General features: G+C 40.9%; 1 protein-coding gene across 2 annotated transcripts in view; it reads left to right on the top strand.

Moving 5' to 3' along the window:
* The window catches only part of XKR4 (XK related 4), a 227,766-nt gene extending 213,395 nt beyond the window's left edge, over window positions 1-14,371 (top strand). The window contains exons 3-4 of one of the 2 annotated variants that reach the window (XR_007375587.1): window positions 213-2,379; window positions 12,120-14,371. Coding sequence is in view for 1 of the 2 variants with exons in the window: in XM_048938433.1 (XP_048794390.1) it covers window positions 213-1,159 (947 nt within the window). In the remaining variant the exon portion in view is untranslated. Of the gene's footprint in view, window positions 1-212 lie in introns of both variants that reach the window. The other variant, XM_048938433.1, reaches the window with a different exon arrangement.
* Window positions 14,372-18,910: the final 4,539 nt, after the last annotated feature.

The raw sequence follows: 18,910 nt of genomic DNA, 5'->3' as shown, positions 1-18,910 counted from the left end.
TTTTCTTATGTATCTAACATACAGTGTGCTTGTACTGGCAGCAAAATCTCAGCTATAAGGTCTGTTTCTCCTTACTGACTGAGCTAAAGGTGAAGAAAGAGATCTTACTATCCAAATGGAGGAGTGCATTTAAAGCAGCAAGGATCTCACCGGTTTCAACGAAGCACTGATATCCCAATTATGCCCTAACTTCATCTCCTGTTTTCTCCTAGGTCTTACTGCTGCAGCATCTCTCGTATCTCTAGCTTGGGCTCTGGCTTCCTACCAGAAGGCCCTCCGTGACTCCCGTGACGACAAGAAACCCATCAGTTATATGGCTGTTATAATCCAGTTTTGCTGGCATTTCTTCACCATTGCAGCAAGGGTCATTACTTTTGCTCTCTTTGCCTCGGTTTTCCAGCTGTACTTTGGGATCTTCATCGTGCTCCACTGGTGCATCATGACCTTCTGGATCGTCCACTGCGAGACAGAGTTTTGCATCACCAAATGGGAGGAGATAGTTTTTGACATGGTTGTTGGAATTATCTATATCTTCAGCTGGTTTAACGTCAAGGAAGGAAGGACACGCTGTAGGCTTTTCATTTACTATTTTGTGATCCTTTTGGAAAACACCGCCTTGAGTGCTCTCTGGTATCTCTACAAGGCCCCACCAATCTCCGATGCATTTGCCATACCAGCACTGTGTGTGGTGTTCAGCAGCTTTCTGACAGGCATTGTTTTTATGCTGATGTACTATGCCTTCTTTCATCCCAACGGACCAAGGTTTGGGCAGTCGCCAAGCTGTGCTTGTGAGGACCCTGCAACTGCCTTTACCCTACCCACGGAAGTGGCAACAAACACCCTTCGGTCCATCTCCAACAACCGGAGTGTGACAAGTGAGAGGGATCAAAAATTCGCAGAGAGGGATGGGTGTGTGCCTGTGTTCCAGGTGAGGCCCACTGCTCCATCCACACCTTCATCCCGCCCACCCCGGATCGAGGAGTCGGTCATTAAGATCGATCTGTTCAGGAACAGGTACCCAGCCTGGGAGAGACACGTGTTGGACAGGAGCCTGAGGAAGGCAATCCTAGCATTTGAATGTTCCCCTGCTCCTCCACGGCTACAGTATAAAGATGATGCCCTCATCCAGGAGCGTTTGGAATACGAAACCACATTATAGACAAAGCAAAAACGCAGCTTGGAGAAGCTCTGCCGTTACAGTCCAAGTTAAGGATTGATGGGAGGGCTGTAGGAATAACAAACTGTGTACTACCATTAGGACAACAAGCTGTAGTGTTCTTAGTCTGGCTACCATCATGATTATCATTTGATCCACTGTGTGCAGTCCATCTGCAGGACACTGGTACAGCAACATCACCTGAAATCCTCAAAAAATAAGCAAAAAGCCTACAACCAACCCACACATACTGATCAGTTCCTGGGAAAACTCACCCATGACTCCTTGCTGCTATGAAACTCGGACTGCATGGTACTCACAAGCAAACCAACAGGGGGGCTCTGACCAGAGCTTTCAACTTTAGCCAGTAGTGCATTTTATTTTAGAAATGAATGATTGATATTTGCATAATCAATGGCAAAAGCAAGCAAAGAAAAATCCTCTCAAAAATAACAAAACTGTAGCACACAATGTTGCCATTATTAAAACTGGTTTCTAGGGGAAAATAGGAGCATAGTAGTATTTGACACCCCATAAATAGATCATTCAGGTTAGACAGGTTTGCAAAATAGTTCTTAATTAAAAAGAGAAATCATCATGTTAGCAAGGTTATAAATGGAAAATAACTGATTATATAGCTCACAAACATTGACACCACCAGAACTGTTTGTTTTCTGTGGAATTTCAAAGTCTTTTTAATTGCAATTTAAGTCCTTTATGTTGCTTTCAACAGAAATCCTATGCAGCTCACTTCTGGTTTTCAGGAGAAATAAGGAGCTCCAGCACGTAGTGATGTAAATTAAATGATAATCATGATTCAACATTCAATTTGCAAAAAAAATATATATATATGTATGTAAAAGAACAGGGAAGTATAGTTTTCATATTCTAAAGTTTTTTGGAGGACCCCATTCAGACGTTTCAGAAGGAACTACAAGGAGATGAACACGCTGAAACTTCTCTGTTTCAGAACTGGGAATGCATGATTCAGTGTGAATGTATGCAGGGGTGACAAGAGACTGTGACATGCCATACCCTTCTAGTGCCAAACATTGTGTAACCGCAAGATTGATGTTGCCCAAGGGACAGATCACGAGTGGCATGAACCCTACGAGACCAAGAAGCAGGAAAGACCAATCCAGTTCTCAACGTGTCGAGACAGCTCTGATTTTTCCCACCCAAGGTGAAAGTGATGTCTTTTAAAGACTTTCAGCCACCTCTGAGTAAGTATATTCAGTGAAGTGTGACATAACCAAGCTGTGTGGAAGCCCTCTTCTGCCTGTTCAGGACTTGTTCCAGATATATCTAAAAATTACGCTGTAATACAGAGTGCTTTTGCTACAAGCTTTTGGGTTTGAAATACCTCCCTAAATCTAGTCAACAGTATCCTTCTTTATGTTAAAAGTATCCCCTGATGGTGCTTTCAGATGCATTAAAGGTGCAAGTCAAAATTTGATAGTATTTTTTTTAAAGCTGGTGCAGAGTGAAAAACTCATGAATTATTTCAATATTTTTGTAAAGTAAAAATATGGTATAAAAAGGTTACTTTTTATAAACCTCAAATCTTTTAATACATTTCATTCTCTTTATAGCTTAGATTTTAAGAATTGGTCCATGAATTTTATCAGCTAGATTCTGCAGGTTGATACAAACCTGGTTTTCACACATTATGGGTTTGTTTTTGCAATGTAATGCGATATGAAAGCCTACATGGGTACTTTTAGAATACACCATAAACTGCGGATCCTGCTTCAAGTATAAGTGGTTTGTAATGAGACCAAGCGATTCTATAAGAAGCAATTTGCTAAAACTATTTCCATCCGTTCTAGGAGAGTGAAGCAGAACTGAAGTGTTACTTTTTTAAATGGCATTGTCAGGATGGAGAAGACCTGATGATTGGTATTTTAATCTTCATGTCAGGTATATTCAGTGTAGTCACTGCTGTATATGCTGCTGGGTAAATTTCAGTCTTTCCTGTTATTAATATTCGTAGTACAAAATGGCAGAGGTTACATGCCTTTGTTTGTTTGTATGCATTCAATTAGCCATTTTTAATGTTGACTTTTTTATTAGAGAAATGCTCAGTATCTGTTGATCTTTGCTGGGGCAAGTTCCTCACAACAAAACATCTATCTGTGGAAGTGCAGGAACCTGCAAGTCAGAAGGAATTTTGCACAGATCAGGAAACACCCATGCTTGAAGGTTTCTTAGGTATTTTCAAATTAAGCAGTGGCCAGCTGCCTCGATAACCGTTTTTAAATAAAAAAGTTCTTTGATAGTCCAAACCCAAAGCTTTGTGCAAAGTGATTGCCCTTCCCTCCATGCAGACATAGATGACTATAAAGAAGATCTCTCACGTTATGTCAAAAAATACACCGCTGTAAAAACTGCTAAAAGAGATCTGGGGACAAAACCTTTTGTCTGGATGAATCCAATAGAGCCTTCGCTCCAGAATCCAACATTTGGTATCAAAAGGAAATTTGCCTTTACAAACAAGCGTAAGCTTTGTAATCCAAGATGTGAGGATTTCTTTCTGAAACCGTTCTGTATGTTTGGCGCTTCTTTGGTAACTCAGAAACGCTGTGAGCGGGGCACAGCGGGCAGTGCTCTCCGACCGCATGGGCTCTCCTGGAGAGAAGGACAACATCCCAGGTATCAGCAGTCCTGGCCCTCTTTTGATGGCCTTCTCATGCCACGTTGCTATTCCTCAGAGCTGTGAGCCCTTGGGTAAGGGCTGACAGCACTGAAGAAACAGTGCAGATTGCAAAGGGTTATGGACAAAACCAGTGCTTGCATTGCAAGGTTTCTGAAGAAGGCGAGCAGTGGGTATGTTTGATTTTCTCTCTGGTTTTGGAAGAAAGGATACAGAGATTTCATTTTTTTCCATTGTTAGTATCTACCAGTTAATGTGCTTACCCTCTCATCATTTTTAGTGTGTTTTTAGTAGAGCTTGTAAATTCACTTCAAGCAAACTATTGCAGGTTCTGAGTGCACAGTGCCATACTTGACATTACATACACACAGAGCAGTATGCGTACTCCACTGCCTTCTGAATTCAGGCTGGGTGTTTCTGGAATAAGAAGTCATTTTATTCTGAGTGAAAATCTGCTCTCCACAGCCCTGCTCTGTTATGTTTGCAATGTCAGTGACATTTGCGCTGAGAACAGAACGGCCATTGAAACCTTAACTCTCAGATGACTGCATGGACAGTTTTGTTAGTCTGCTTTGCTGTGAACAGTCACCATAGAAGCTGTTAGAATTTTTTTATACAACTTGTCAAAATTAAATATGGTCCACATTTAAATCCCATGATGGCCTTACGGACAGTTAATAATCAATATGCACTATTCTTTTTAATGCAAACTGTTTTAAGGTCTATCAATAAAGTTCAACGAAGACAGCAATAGCAAAAAAAAATCTTCTGCTTTTGAAATAAGAAAAAAATCAGGTCTTTTAAATTCTATTGCAGAATAACAGGAAATTAAAATGTTCATAATCACATTCTGATGAAGAAAGTAGTCACATCTCTGTTAGAAGGAAGTGTAATGTAAGCATTGTCCTAATGAACCAAACAAATTTGCCAGCAAATTTCAAGGTAACTTATCTTGGTCCTAAAATTTTGAGAGCTGTGGATTTGTGTGCTACAGAAAAGGTAATTCACTGCTCCAAAGGAAAAGAACGCATACCCATGTTCATTCAAAAAACAGTCAGAAAATGTAAGATAAACTGTTTGTCTTATATTAGAAGAAGTGTTATTTACTCTATAGTAAGATAGTCTTATAATAATATTTGAAAAAATGTGCAATACTTTTTTTTAATGCAGTTTTAATGATGATAAAAATATTTTCCACTTCTCTTTGTGTCAGCTAAAATACGCTTCTTGTGTTAGAACAGTGTTTCTGTGCTTGGGTTATTTGGGCTTGGTGGCATATAAATACTATTTTCATTGGCAAATTAACAAATTTTGTATCAATTAATTTATGTAGCACTGAGATGACGGAAAATATTCCTTCCAAACATAACTGCTAGACTTTAGAGGTCTGATTTTGTAAACTTTTAAGCAGAGGAAGAAAATTTTGGAGTTGCAGTTTTTAATACATGGTGAAAATCTAATCAACCCATTTTTTAAAAGATATATGGTAATCTCATCAATATACCATGATCTACCCAAAAGAGCAATTCATGAGTGGTAATAAAAGCATGACTGGTGCTATTTTTGGAAAGGAACTCCCAGTCTACCTAAAAGCCAACATTTTCATTTACTTTTGATTGGCCTGCAAGTATTCACAGCTAGCCTGTTGTATAACCCTTCATCCAGCAATTAGAATTATTTCTGAATTGAACATCCAATTCCATAAAAGCCTTAAAAATGGCACCATTCTCAGTTTTAGTTAACTCTGCCAGTGATCCAGCTCCCAAAGCCACCGTCCTTTCTCTGTTCAGCCCATAACATCACACAGCCCAGAGCAGCTGAGATGCTGTGGTTTGCTCTGCACCCCCTGCACTGCCTGCATAATGCCAAGGAAAAGCCCTCAGCAGAGTACTGGGGTCCTATTGCTGCCTCTCTTGCTCCTGTGCGTGGTGGGAAGTGGAGTGAATCACATTTGTGCATCCAGCTGAAAAGGCTTTTTTTAGGTTGAGTTCATACGAGGGTGCGTAGAGAAAATAATCACAACACGTGTCCCCAGATTTACAAGCTCAGCACTAATTACTAGTTCTGCAGCATAACAATGCCGAATGTGGGAAGAATTGTCTAAATAAACAATAAGCCATTTAATTTTGCTAATTGTAGCAATTAGGCTAGCTCTCCTGAAGCCCATGCTCTCAGCAGAAAGCCAAATGGAGTAGTGGCACACAGCCATTTATATGGCAGGGATATTACGCTGTGAAGCCCTCCCTTGACTGTTTCTAGAGCTAGGTCTTTTCATTACAGCATTGAATCCATTCCTCTTCATTCTGATAAAACAGATAAAGTGCGAAGTAATTGCAGATAGTTTAAATCTGTGAATTAAAAAAAAAAAAAAGTAGTAGATTACTGCAATTCACTGCTCGTGATTTTTTGAAACACATTTATCCTTTCTTTTCACTTGGCTGCAGATTACCGAGTGATCTGCATCCAAGAAGACTTCTCACATCTGATATGAGTAGATGATTTCATTACAGGAAAGATGGAGATGACCTAATAAAGCCCTGCTTGCACCAGGTTAGAGAAATGTGTCGCTGGTTCATGGATCACTTTCAGAGCTCTTTCAGCATGTGAGCAGTCCACTGAGATTGTTTGTAAGGTTGCTTTAGCACAGTGACCTCACTGCAGGTGTTTGGTAGAATTTCTTCACAAAACCCTTGAGTGAATAATTTCACACACTCTGAACTTAGTGCTACACTGCGTGAATCAAATCATTTCTTTCTTCCTTAGTTAAAACATTGACTAATATATCCATTTTGACTGAGCTGCTATTTTGTGATCATCTTAAGAATACTTAGAAAAATGTCTATAAAAACCCCACTTGTTTCCAGTGGTCCCTGTACAAGCCAAACGCTGACCAGTACCTTCACTAAAAGGAACCTTTCTTAAACAACTTGGCTCCAGCACTTACATTCTGTTCTGAACACTTTGCATCTAATTCTTATGCAGAGAATCATATATACTCATTAGTAAGCCACGTCCCTACTCTGAATCCTGGAGCAGAAAGGGCCGATAAGCCAGATGCAGGGAAAAAGGCCTCTTCAGCACATTTAGGGGGCGATTTGCATGAGTTAGACATGGAAGAGAGAAGCTTGCATATGATTACAGCAGAGCTATATGCAGTATGAATTGATAGACATTTCCAAATAATTGTGAGGTGGCCAACTAATATTAAGATCAAATCTAAAACTCTACATGCAAAGCACTGTTAAAAAAAAAGCAACAAAACACTTTAAAGCCAACTCAAAAATCTCATTTTCAGGAATAGCTGGGAGAAACTTAGAAATTGAATGGATTTTCCAGTGTAACAAGAAGCTACATTCATAGAAACATAGATATGACTGCTATGGATATAAACATTTTCTCTGTCTGTGGATTGCACTCTCGTATTTCATGTATCTTTAGAAGCAGTTGCTTCTAGATCTTACTTCTATGAATGCTGTAGCCCTAGACATGCCAGCAGCTTTTCTACAAGTGGAATCAGTACTTGCATAGGCAAGGCCACATACTGTTCACCCCTAAGCAATTTCCCAACTGTAGAGAAGCTGCTTGTTAAACATCCAGAAGAGCCTTTGCAGAGGTAGCCAAGGCAAGATGCAATCAGAGTTGTGTGCCACAAACCCACTGGGGCAGGGGCTGCATATGGTGCACCAATCCCTGCTCATCCTAGGTGCCAAAGAGTCCGCCCAGAGGAGAACCACATGGAGTACATGGAGGGGTCAACGAGGTAACCGAGGACCTCAGGCTAATGTTGTGATCTTCCAAGCTGCACAAGCCGGGAACTCCTGCATATTTTTTATGTGAAAGGTTCAGGCCTTTTTTTTCTGGTCTTGGTCAGGAGCACCTCAGTCTTCATAGTGCATAGCAGTGCAACGTCTAGTGCATAGCAGTGTCTACGCCTGCCAAGATCCCCCAAGCTGGTATTCCTCTGTGAATCCTACCTGAAGGGCAGGGTCCTCTGGGTGCTATCAAACAGAGCTTTGCACAGAAATACCCATGACTGATTCTTCTACATGAGACTTCTGGTAAGCAGAGACTGCAGGGAGAGCCAGGCTCGGTTCTCTCTTCAGCTAACAGTGATCCATATCTCCTTATCATATCTACTACCTCTCAGGGGAAGGCTATAGGGCTGCACACTACTGAAGAGGAGGGCATGCTTGCTCTCTCTTGTTTTGAGGTTTTTGTCCCTCGTTGTGAAAGACTACAAGGTTATGCTGTGCAGTGTAGACATATTTTTGATTCACTGCGTCCCCTTAGTGAGGAGGACTCTAAGGTTGCCACACATATCCAGCGCTATTGCACATGTCCAACCAGAGTAATGTCTACAGTAAAAATCTGGGGCAGATACAAAACAAACCAGACCAAAAGCTGTATGAACATGTTTAGCACTGTGACAAGCCTGAATCTCTGCACACTGCCTTCAGCCTGGTCTGTTAGTGCAGTGTGCTACCCTGGGCACATCCTCTTGGTTTGCTGTGAGAGCTCAGTCAGCGAGCTCAGGTGCATCAGAGCTGCACCACACAGCCTCAGCCACAGCTTTGTGAGCCCACAGTGCACTCCTTGTGTGTACGCTTAGTCCTGAGATTCTATTAGGATTTAATCTTACAGTTCATTTAAATGCTATAACTAAAGAAAAGCATCAGGAATGTCATCATCGTTAAGAGTAATCAAGTGATAACTGCAAAAGAAAAACCACATTATTGAAAAACACACTCCAGTCATTATTGGAGACAGCTTTGAGATGCACTGTGTCAGTAACTTAATGGAAAGTTGTGGAGGAAAAATATTTAGTGCTACATTTAATTAATCATGGTTAGTTGAGGGAAAAAATCATATAGGCAGACAGGAAAGTGATTAGTTTGCCCTTTGTCTCGTTTAGTGTTGGCTGTATTTGTTTCACTGAATATGAGTGTTATTAGTGTCAGTAGCTTATATTGGAAATAACCTCTAATACTGCGACTGGTTTACTTGACATTTGACTGAAAAGCACAAAAGAAATGCTTGTTGGCCAGCACACGTGCAGTTGTCTGAAACATGCTGTCAGAAATAAGGTTTTGATAATTCATGGATTATGTCCTGATGATAAATTTCAAATGCATGTATCTGTAGATGAAACTACCTCTGCCAATTTAAAAGTACCGTGAATATACAGGAGCTATTTCTGAAATTTTAATTACTATTGCTTTTGTGAGTATGCATTCTGCTTTATTATCTGAGTATCCCAGATTGTTTCTTAGTCAATGCTTGATACGAACTAATTTTAAATTTTATAAAGCTGAGGAAAAGATTATGAGCCGGTTAACTGAAAGCTTTTGTTTTCAATTGTGTGGTACACTTCTTCTTAAGCTTTAAAAAGCTGCAAAGTCCCAGTTCTGTAAACCCCTGGCTAAAAACAAGAACAGTTCAATAACCTTCATGAAAGCCTTGGCTGTGCTGATGTTCAGGTGTAAGTCAGAGCTCCTGACCCAGCCATCATACAGCATTCAGCTCTGCATTTGGGAAATGTCATAACTTTCCCACAGGATCTGCTTTATAAGACAGATTAGAACTAACCACCGTGGACTCAGACAGGCTCAGAAGTGGCCCCCAGCCTCTCCCAGTGTCATTCCACATCCCTGTTTTGGGACACAGGAGCCCATGCAGTGGTGTGTCCCAGAGTGAGCACTGCAGGCATCGGCTCTCACTCTTGGGGAAGGAAAAGTGGGATGCTGCAGGAGATGGCATGTCAGTTCAGACAGGGTTAAGTTCTTCAGCACCACTGTATGGACAACAAATCTTCTGTTATCAGCAGAAAGGGAAAGTGCTGCTATATGTTGTGTGCCAGCACACAGTCGTGTATCTGTGGCTGCTATTGATTCCTTCTTTCTTTATTCCACTGGAACAACCTGGAGCTTGTCAAGATTTGCTCAGGTTGATTTGCAGCTAATTAATTCAACAGGCATTTTTAATCTTGCAAATTTGCAACTTGTAATACAGTAATCAGGCTCCTGCGAGCGAACATTAATCAGTGAGAGGGGGAAGAAAAGCACTGCCAGCTGCATGCAGTGCGGTGCCTGCACTGCACAGGGACATTCACAAGAAATGCAACATTAGTAAATTCATCCCAACTAAACCCTCATCATTTGTCTTTTGAGTCATTCATCCACTGGATTTGTTTGGCAGAGCCAGAGGTTGTGCTTGGGGAGTGGGGGGGTTGCTGAGCTGAAGAAGCTTTAGGTGCTGCCAGTGTCCTGATCACCCAATTCCTCACCAACCACAGAGAACCCAGTTTCATTTCTGAGATGGCCATGCTGGTTGTAGAGCATTCTCCTGGAGAAACACCTGTGTCCCAAAACACATAAACACATTTAGCAACACTAGAAGCCGGATGAATGAGTGGAAAAACTATATTCCTTTATTGCTTTTAGCTTACAGGTAGATTTTAGCTTCTTTGATGTGCAGCAGAAGGGAAAAAAATGGAATGTTTGCCCAGGGTGTACATGTCCGTGAGTCAACAACTGATCAGTGTGTATCTTTTATTATGGAAGTGAACCCACTGGTACCCTCAGCAGGGAAGCCAGAGATCAAAAACTCTTGAAAACTAGGAAGTAAAGGATTCCTCTGGGCAGGATCAAAAGGGTTTGTGAAACACTGTGGAAATCTGCCCCAGTTGTTTCAGTGAATAAAGGGGAGGATCAGTCTTATCAGGAAAAAAATCAACACTTGCACAACCTTAATGCCAATACAGTATTTGTGTTGCAGTTACTCTCTTTGCAACTGAAGATGTTAGCTGAGAACATTCTAGATCTGTTACGAGCTCACTGGAACACAGAGGGAGACACTGTAAGCCACTTCATAGATATTAGCACTGCTATTGGCAATTGTTTACTGGCAATAATATACAGAGGCGTCTCAAACTAGAGCACATGAGGCAAGGATTTGCTATGGCTGTTGTGTCAATGATTGTTAAATCTAGGAATTGTAGATCTTTGTTGTGGCGTGTAGGAAAAAAATGGCTTTTTAATGCATATTTTTCTTTACAGAGGATAAATGTCAGATGGCTTGCACAAAAACATATCACTTAAATTAGACTCATAAAGTGGGCGTTTCTTTATATGGAATAGGAGAGGCTCAGTGTCGTTCAAGTGCTTTGTGCACTTTTTCACTTGGTGAATATGCACATGCAGTACATGTGAGAATAAGCAAATAGTGGATTCACAAGTTCACATTTCCTTAGTGCAGGTAGTTCTGACATCATCTTGCTCATCTACACATCATGAGCGTGTACATGGGGCAGGGAGATGATCACTGGTAAACCAGCTGAAAATAAAGACAGAGATAGTAGATGATGTGGGAAAAGTCTTATTACAATTAGAGAACAGTTGTGAATACATGGAGCAGATGAGCCCTCATGGTATTTCTTCATGCTCAGGTATTCATCACTCAGCTTCTCGTGCACATCACTGCTGAAGGACTTTTAACCACACTATAAGTTGTCAATTTTTGCTTCTTTATAAGTGAGAACAGTAGCACCCTGGCTTGCAAAGGAAATCACTGTGGAGGTGTCCATAACCTTCATGCATGATCTGTAAGTGTAGCACATCGTAACAGTTGTGTTTTCTTCAAACGTTCACTCAAACAAGTTTGCAGGATGTATTAGACATTGTTACGATTTTTTTTCCTTGCTTCCATTTCCTTCCTGTGCTGAAGAGTGTCAATGCAATCCCCACTGCTGAGAGAAGATACCCATGCCCATAATAACCTGAAGTATCATATAATCATAGATTCACAGAATGGCTTGGGTTGGAAGGGATCTTAAAGATCGTCCCAACCTCCGTGTATGGCATGGGCAGGGCTGCCACCCAACAGCTCACGCTGCCCAGGGCCCCATGCAACCTGGTCTTGGACATCTCCAGGGATGGGGCATCCACATTTCCTTTGTTTTGGAGATGCTGGCAGAAGAGCCACTTACCTGGAACCCTCTGGATCAGCAGGCAAATCCTCTCGCAAGTTCAATTCTTCAAATGAACTGCAGTTCCTTTAACTCAGTTACCATTTATTCTCAAAGGCAGAAACTCTCTTCTGCATAATTTATTCTACACAGTGGGACAGATACTTTGCTGTCTATTCTTTGTGCGTTATTCTAGCAAGTGAGCATCACTGCATTTTATTTCAAGTGCCCTTCCATGTATTAGGCTGTCTCACCAGTGCAAGCTGGCTCTGCTCTTGTTCCCACGCTCACTTACCTGCATCTTTACACAAATGCTGACTTAACATTCATTATTTGTCATGTTGCAGGTCCATGCCAAACCCAGTGTGACTTCTGGACTTGATCCAGGGCATTAGCAAATGGGATTATCTTCTCACTGCAAGCACTGGACGCAGAACCCACTGAGATGCAATAAACACAGTTCCTTATCATGCTGATTTGACAGTAATTTTGCAGGGTACAGCTGGGCTTTAAAACTTTGTTCAGTTCTCCGCAGCCTTTATTTATTAAAAAGAAATTCAACAAAGCAAAAAGCCACACACACAAATCCAAACTTTCCTTGTTCTTCCTCGTTGTACACTGTTCTCATGAAATTTGCTGTGTGAGGAGCGTGCCAGTTAATTCGCATTGGAACAGCCCTTCCAATGTATGTTTTCCAAATGGATTCCTACAAAAACTATTAATACTAAACCCAGTAGTAATTAAAATGAACATATTCTCCAGTCATTACAGCAAAATGTACACTCAGATAAGGCTAGGTAATTTGTGCATGCTTCTACCTTTCATCTCTTACGATGCACAGCTCAAAGTTTCTTTTTCAGGTTGACTGACAAATTTGATTGTTTGGGGAAAATGTGTGCACAAGTGTTTCTAGACCATTAGTAAAACTGGTGAGCTTTCTGAAGCAATTTCATGTGAGACCGATGATCCTAAAAGATTCAGACTTACTGTGCTTGCAAAACCTTCTTGCGTGTTCTACAAAGGAAAAAAGACACTGTCAAAGGACTGATTGAGAAATTTTGCCTGGTGAACACACTGATAAGTAATACTTACACCAGCACTCTGAAAAGGAGCAATTATTGTACTGGGATTTGCCTTGACTACAGGCAGCTTATAATCTTAAAGGGCTTGCCTGAAGGACCTCCATAGCAATGGATGACTTTCTTTTGACTTTACTGGAGTCCAGTAAGCCCTGAGAGTAAGCAAGTGTCATTTTGCTATTAAATTTCACAATGCCTCTCCAGATGAAATTTATTTTTATGGAATCTATTTAGTCACTATTTTACAGCACACTTGAACTTTACTATCAGTGAACTGCCAGTCCTTGTGCATCCAATACTGATTAGGCAAAGGAAAATCTTTGGAGAAGGAACATCAGGCTTTGTATTGAAAAAATAGTCCTCTGCAAATAATATAAAGCACTTCTAGGTCTTCCATTTCTGTGAGTCACTGAATGAGTCAAAGACAGCTTCCTGGGTTCCAGAATAAATTTAAATATCTGTTTAAATGTTCAGAAAACTAACTGAGATATTAATAATATTTTAATATTTTCCATGAAAAAAGAAATCCTTTAAGCTACACATTTCAACTTCAAGAAGAATGCATATATTTATATAAATTCTAAGTCATTGGGCTTTGGGGCAGCAAGGGAAAAAAATGGCAATTTGAGGAGGTGAAATTTTCACATAAGCTCAGCAAGAGTCTCCTGGTGTCCCCATCAGCCTGCTGCTCCAGCCCTTGCTTGTCACTATTTCACTGCTTAAACCATTCAAGAAGGATCTAGGGTTTGGATCTTGGCCAACCTCATCACAGTCTTCAGTGCTAGGGCACAGATCAGGGATGCAGGAACCTCAGAGACAACAGGCTAGGGTAACAAAGAGAAAGGTAGATCCATTTATTCCAGTTTCTCTACAGGCACAGCTGAATGGGTGATGGGGACAAGGGCTGCTTCTTCGTGGGGCAGATACTGAGTGCTGGGACATGGGGCTGGTGTTTGTACCCTGTTCTTTGGAAAGGAAAGGCAGCAAATAAAATTTAGGAAGCAGTGATGTTAGACACCCACAGTGCCAAAGCACTGAACCATCAAGCTGGATTCCCAGCCCTTAGAGGTTGGTGCCAAGAATGGAAACAAGTTTATTAGCTGCTGCAATGCAGTCCTAAAAGATGCCGTCTGCAGCTTTCTGTCCTTTGCAAATCGGTATGCAGAGGAAAAAACAAAGGATTGCCTTTGCTGCTGTTTTGCAGGAAATAAAACGTTTTCACAGCTGTTTTAGAGGTGTGCCTTTTAGCGTCTTTGGGTTTTATAAAGAACTGAAATATATTTCTCTCCCTTACAAAAACAGAAAATCTTTTTTTTTTTTCTTTTTCTTTTTCTTTTTCTTTTTCTTTTTTTTCATACATTACATACAAGTCATAAAGCCTTGGCTTCTTTGAGAAACTGAGATTCTCACAATTCCACTCCTTCCCATCTCCCCATCGCCTAAAAAAATAAAATAATAATTAAAAAAAAAAAAGAACAGGAAACTGACAAACATTTTGGGGAACACTGCAGTATCACACTGCCTCAAGAAATCCTGCACCTCAGTGTTCAAGTTTTCCACTTAGTTCTGTGGTAAAAGCAGAAAAAAATTGCAGGCCTTGATGTGTAGGTTGTGCACGGGTTACTGACAATTAGCAGCAGCTCTGCTCTGCCGCTGTAGTTTGTAGGTTCAGCATCAGTGATTCCTCGTTTTGGCCTGCCACAACTGAAGCTGGGCAAAATGACACATCAATTTGAAAATCGTAATCATAATATGGGAAGCTGAGGAGTATAACAGTAAGCAAAAATTAAAAATGTTTCAGCATTTCTTTGTTTAACAGATCACAAATATTAAAGAAGGCCCTCATATATTGTTCTTTTCTCCTAAGTTATGTGTGAACCATATGCACACATTTCGGAAGTACAAACCCTGTGTTTTCACTGCCTAATCACAAAAAAACAAAACAAAACAAAAAAACAATAAAAATAAAAAATTTAAAAAAAGAATCAATGGGTTTGCAATGGTCTCTAGTGTGACTTTTTAGAGTTAGGTGCCAAGTGCAGAACTCATGTACCAGTGATGTTGCAGGGATCAGCAGTGAGGTCTGACAGCAGGGTGCAGAGCAGCCAGCACAACACACATTCAGTAAAAGGATGAATTAGGTGGTCACTACCGAGGAGAGGAACATACCTCCAATTTTGCCATCTTCTAGAAGTACTCTTATTCATAAAACCCCTTTCCAGACCCTGAAGTCTCTTCTTGTGCTTACACGCACAGATTTTGCATTTAGGTAGGGATTCCAGGCAGGATGCAGGGGGAATGCCGGGCCTGCCCCTGTGCTAAGGCCAGAACTCCAGGCCCAAACCCTTCTTTATCCTGAGCAGATTGAGGCCAAAGCTCCATTGGGGAGTCTCCTGTCTGTAGGCATGGGACACAGTCCCTCTCGCCACATGAGGAAAGGCTGCCATGTCGCCTGATCTGCAGCAGCACTGGTTGAGGAAGGGGAGGTCCAGGAGATAGGGCTCTGTGCTGCGAGGTCCAAGAAGAGATAGGGCTCTGTGGTGCAAAGATCCAGACATGAGAACACCCCAGGCATGCCCCCAGCACATCAGGTCCCCATGAGACACAGGCATGGAACCCATGGGCCTGTGACTTCTCAGGTGGCCTCAGCAGAGGACGGGTGCATAGATGTCCACTCAAGCTGAGGTGGCATGAACAGGCAGTGGTGCGTCTTCAGGCCGTTGTGATGTATTTCTGCCTTTCAGGAGCTACAGTACCAGAGTTAGACCAGTTCTCAACACCTGATGAAGAGTAAGTTACTTCCTAATGCTACAAAAAGCCTGTTAAAAAAAAAAAAGTGCACATGCAGATGGATTCAAATACTTGAAATTCAAATTCCAATAGTGTATTCTGTGTTCATTCCTTCGTTATTATTACTAAAATCACTTTCTTCTTTTGTTCAGGAATCACGGAGTCTCCTGCTTAGCGTTAAGTTATTGCATGATATAGAATCAATTCCAAATGGGTGGTTTTTTACTGTGTAATGTCTTGGATTTAGTTTTTCAGTTATTTTTCGTAAATACATTTTACATCTAACTACCTCAGCTGCCTTTTGTTTTGTTTTGGCGCATAAAAAGTCATGCACTTTCTATATTTGGGGATTGGGGGGAGGAGTTCTTTCCATTTTGAATAACCAGGTTTAAAGCCATGTTGATCAATTTATAGAGGAGAACAAGAAAACCTAATTATTGACAGCTGTAGAACATACATTTTATTTTTAGGTTCTGTTGGGGTATAGTTTGACAAAAAACACCATAAGCTGCTTGTTAATTTGCCTTAAAAAATGTGTGCTCTTTCCTATTCAAGTTGTGTTATTTAACTCTTCTCTTGTACACAATTTATGTGACAACAACAAACGTAACAGTTGGCAGAAAAACAGCAAATTGAACAGAATGGACCAATAGTTTCTCAGTTCTCTGTTGCAAACTGTTGCATTATACACTGATTGTGCTAAAATAACTGTTACTGTGCTTATACTCCTTTGTCACCGTTGCAGAAATAAAGCTACAGAAGATCACATTTGTGTTTATGGAGCAGTGTAGATATCCCCCCAGTACAAGCACAGTGACTTGAGGTGAATGATAATCATTGCAGAACTTGTGCTTTGACTTGTAAACATTGTAAAAATGTATTTGGTATTTTATTTGAAATGAAGAATCAAAATAGTTACTAAAAAAAGAATCTTCCTGTAAATATATATATTCCAATTCCATGTATACAAACATTCCTTTAGAATTCAGATTGTGAAGAGTGTCTTTATCGGCTAGAGACTGCTGTCTCCCTGGCAGAGGTTACATGTGCTATAGTAAAGAACACAGTGTGTGAAGTATTTGATGTACTGCAGTACCATAGTTCTTTTGGTCTGTTAAGTAAGTTGCAATTTGTGATGAAATGAAGTTGAAAGTAGTGCTTCATACTAACAAATTTCCTTGGTTACAACTTGATTTTTCTTGTAAAACTTAAAAAGGAAAACTTGAAAATTTTATATATTTGGATTTTGTAGATTTTTTTTATTTTATTGCAACACAAGGTACCAAAATCATTAAATAAAGTACACTGTGGTCATTTTACCATGGCTCTAGAGTCTTCTTTAAAAACTCTCTTACAATGATGGATCAGCAAAAGATGCCATCTTTCAACATCATTACTGAACAAGACCAAAGCTGGCCTTGTTTTGACAAAGAATTGGCCTGATGATCTCCAAAGAGCCTTTCCACCTCTAACTATTCTACAATACAGTCAATAATATCATCAAAGGAGCTCTATGTTCGAGCACAGGAGTGGCGTGAGCAGTTCCTAAGCCACTTCTGGTTGCTGTAGAAGATTTGAGAGATCTCTATGGGATGTGGACAACTTTACCAGTGGTGTCACAGCAAGGACACCAAGGAAGCCACCAGACAGCCCACAGGCACTTCACCCCAAGAGCAGCAGAGCAGGGTGCTCTGAATACCCAGGTCTGGGCCCTGAGTGATGTTTGGAAGGAAGGCCTCCCAAAAAGCTGCCCACGGAGCAGGCCCATATTCCTCAGCCCTGTGGAGGGCACAGACCCTGCTGCCAGGTAGTAAGGATGCTCCCTTGGAAAGGGGGAGATTTCTGGACTGTGGTTCTCATGGCTCTTGAAGCATTTCAGCCACAAGGAATACAGAGTGAGGAGTGCAGAAACCCAGAACTCCTCCAGCACCTGAAGTGGCTCACAGGGAACAGGAGACAGTGTGCTGCTGTTTTCATCCTCTCTTCTGTCTCCTGAAAGCATCACTACCTACCGAGCAGTGATCCCCATGCAATAGAAGGCAAGGGAGTGACGGGCCTCATCCAGCCTCATCCTGAACTCCGTAGCTAGGAGAAACTCCAGGAAAGATGCAGCTTCCTTGATCTTCCTGTGTTCAAATCCCCTGGGGTTGAGGAGGGTTTAGTTTCTTCTCCTCCTGCCTCTTGGACAAGTGCCTTTAATTATTAGATCATTACACAAGTTGTTCTGATTTTGGCAGCACTTTCAATGATCTTAATACCCCTCCAGGACTTCATTGCTACATTTGGGCATGTGATGCCACCCTAAACAGCACCAGGAGCTTGTGCAAGGAAGGACAGTACCCAAATCCATCAGCCCTTCTGTCCCTTAGCCATGCCCCCCCTCCTTCTTAAATGCTTGTTGGCCTATCTGAGGTGACCAAGAAAGAGAGGCCAGGGAAAACAATCCATCAAGCACTAAATAATTACTGTGAGTTCAGAGAAAGATCTATCTACTATCTACCTAGATATATACCACAGGTAACTGAATTTGCATTTGTTGACTACATGTCTTGTAGTTTGGCTAAAGATAAAGCAGTTTGTTATTGTAGATTGGCAAAGTGCAATGGAAGGAGGAGCACTCCAACAACATGACTGGTAACTGCCCTATTTCACAAGAGTTATTCACAAGAGTTAAGATCTTCAGTCTCTGTAACCCTGCAAATCCCCATCAAAGAAACAAAACAAAGCCACACACACACACACACACAAAATAAATAAATAAAAAATAAAACCCCACCAGATAGAAACATGCTCATAAATAACTTTTTTAACCAATCGTGAGTCAGGCACAGAAGTCATCAAACCCACAATCTTGGGTACTGGAAAGTCATTTGATGATATCCAATAATTTTATAATTGGTGAGGTAAAAGAGCATTAAGTGGGTGAGTAGCTGCCATGGTGTGGGACTACATACCTTGGGGTAAAAGAATTGAATTGACATATTTTTTAGGCAAATTATTGACCACTGATGCAAAAGCCTTCTCCAGGATGCTTTTAATGTAAGCTTGTGACATGTAAGAAGCAAAGCAGTTTCTTTTTAAGCTAAACAATGATAACAGACAGTTTAAATAGATTCTTAAAAAAGGAAAGAAGTGGATAAATTTTTATAGGCCGCTTGAACAGTGCTTATTCAGAGCAGTTCTCACCTCTCCTTACTTTAAAAAAAAAAAAAACAGAGAGAGAGAGAGAGAAATGGCTATGGTTCCTGTAAAAAAACTTGCTGATGAAC

The sequence above is a fragment of the Lagopus muta genome, chromosome 3 (assembly GCF_023343835.1).
Source record: "Lagopus muta isolate bLagMut1 chromosome 3, bLagMut1 primary, whole genome shotgun sequence".
In the NCBI taxonomy this organism is placed as follows: Eukaryota; Metazoa; Chordata; class Aves; order Galliformes; family Phasianidae; genus Lagopus; species Lagopus muta.
Note: the sequence above shows the minus strand (reverse complement) of the source record. Positions and strands in the feature narration are given on the sequence as shown.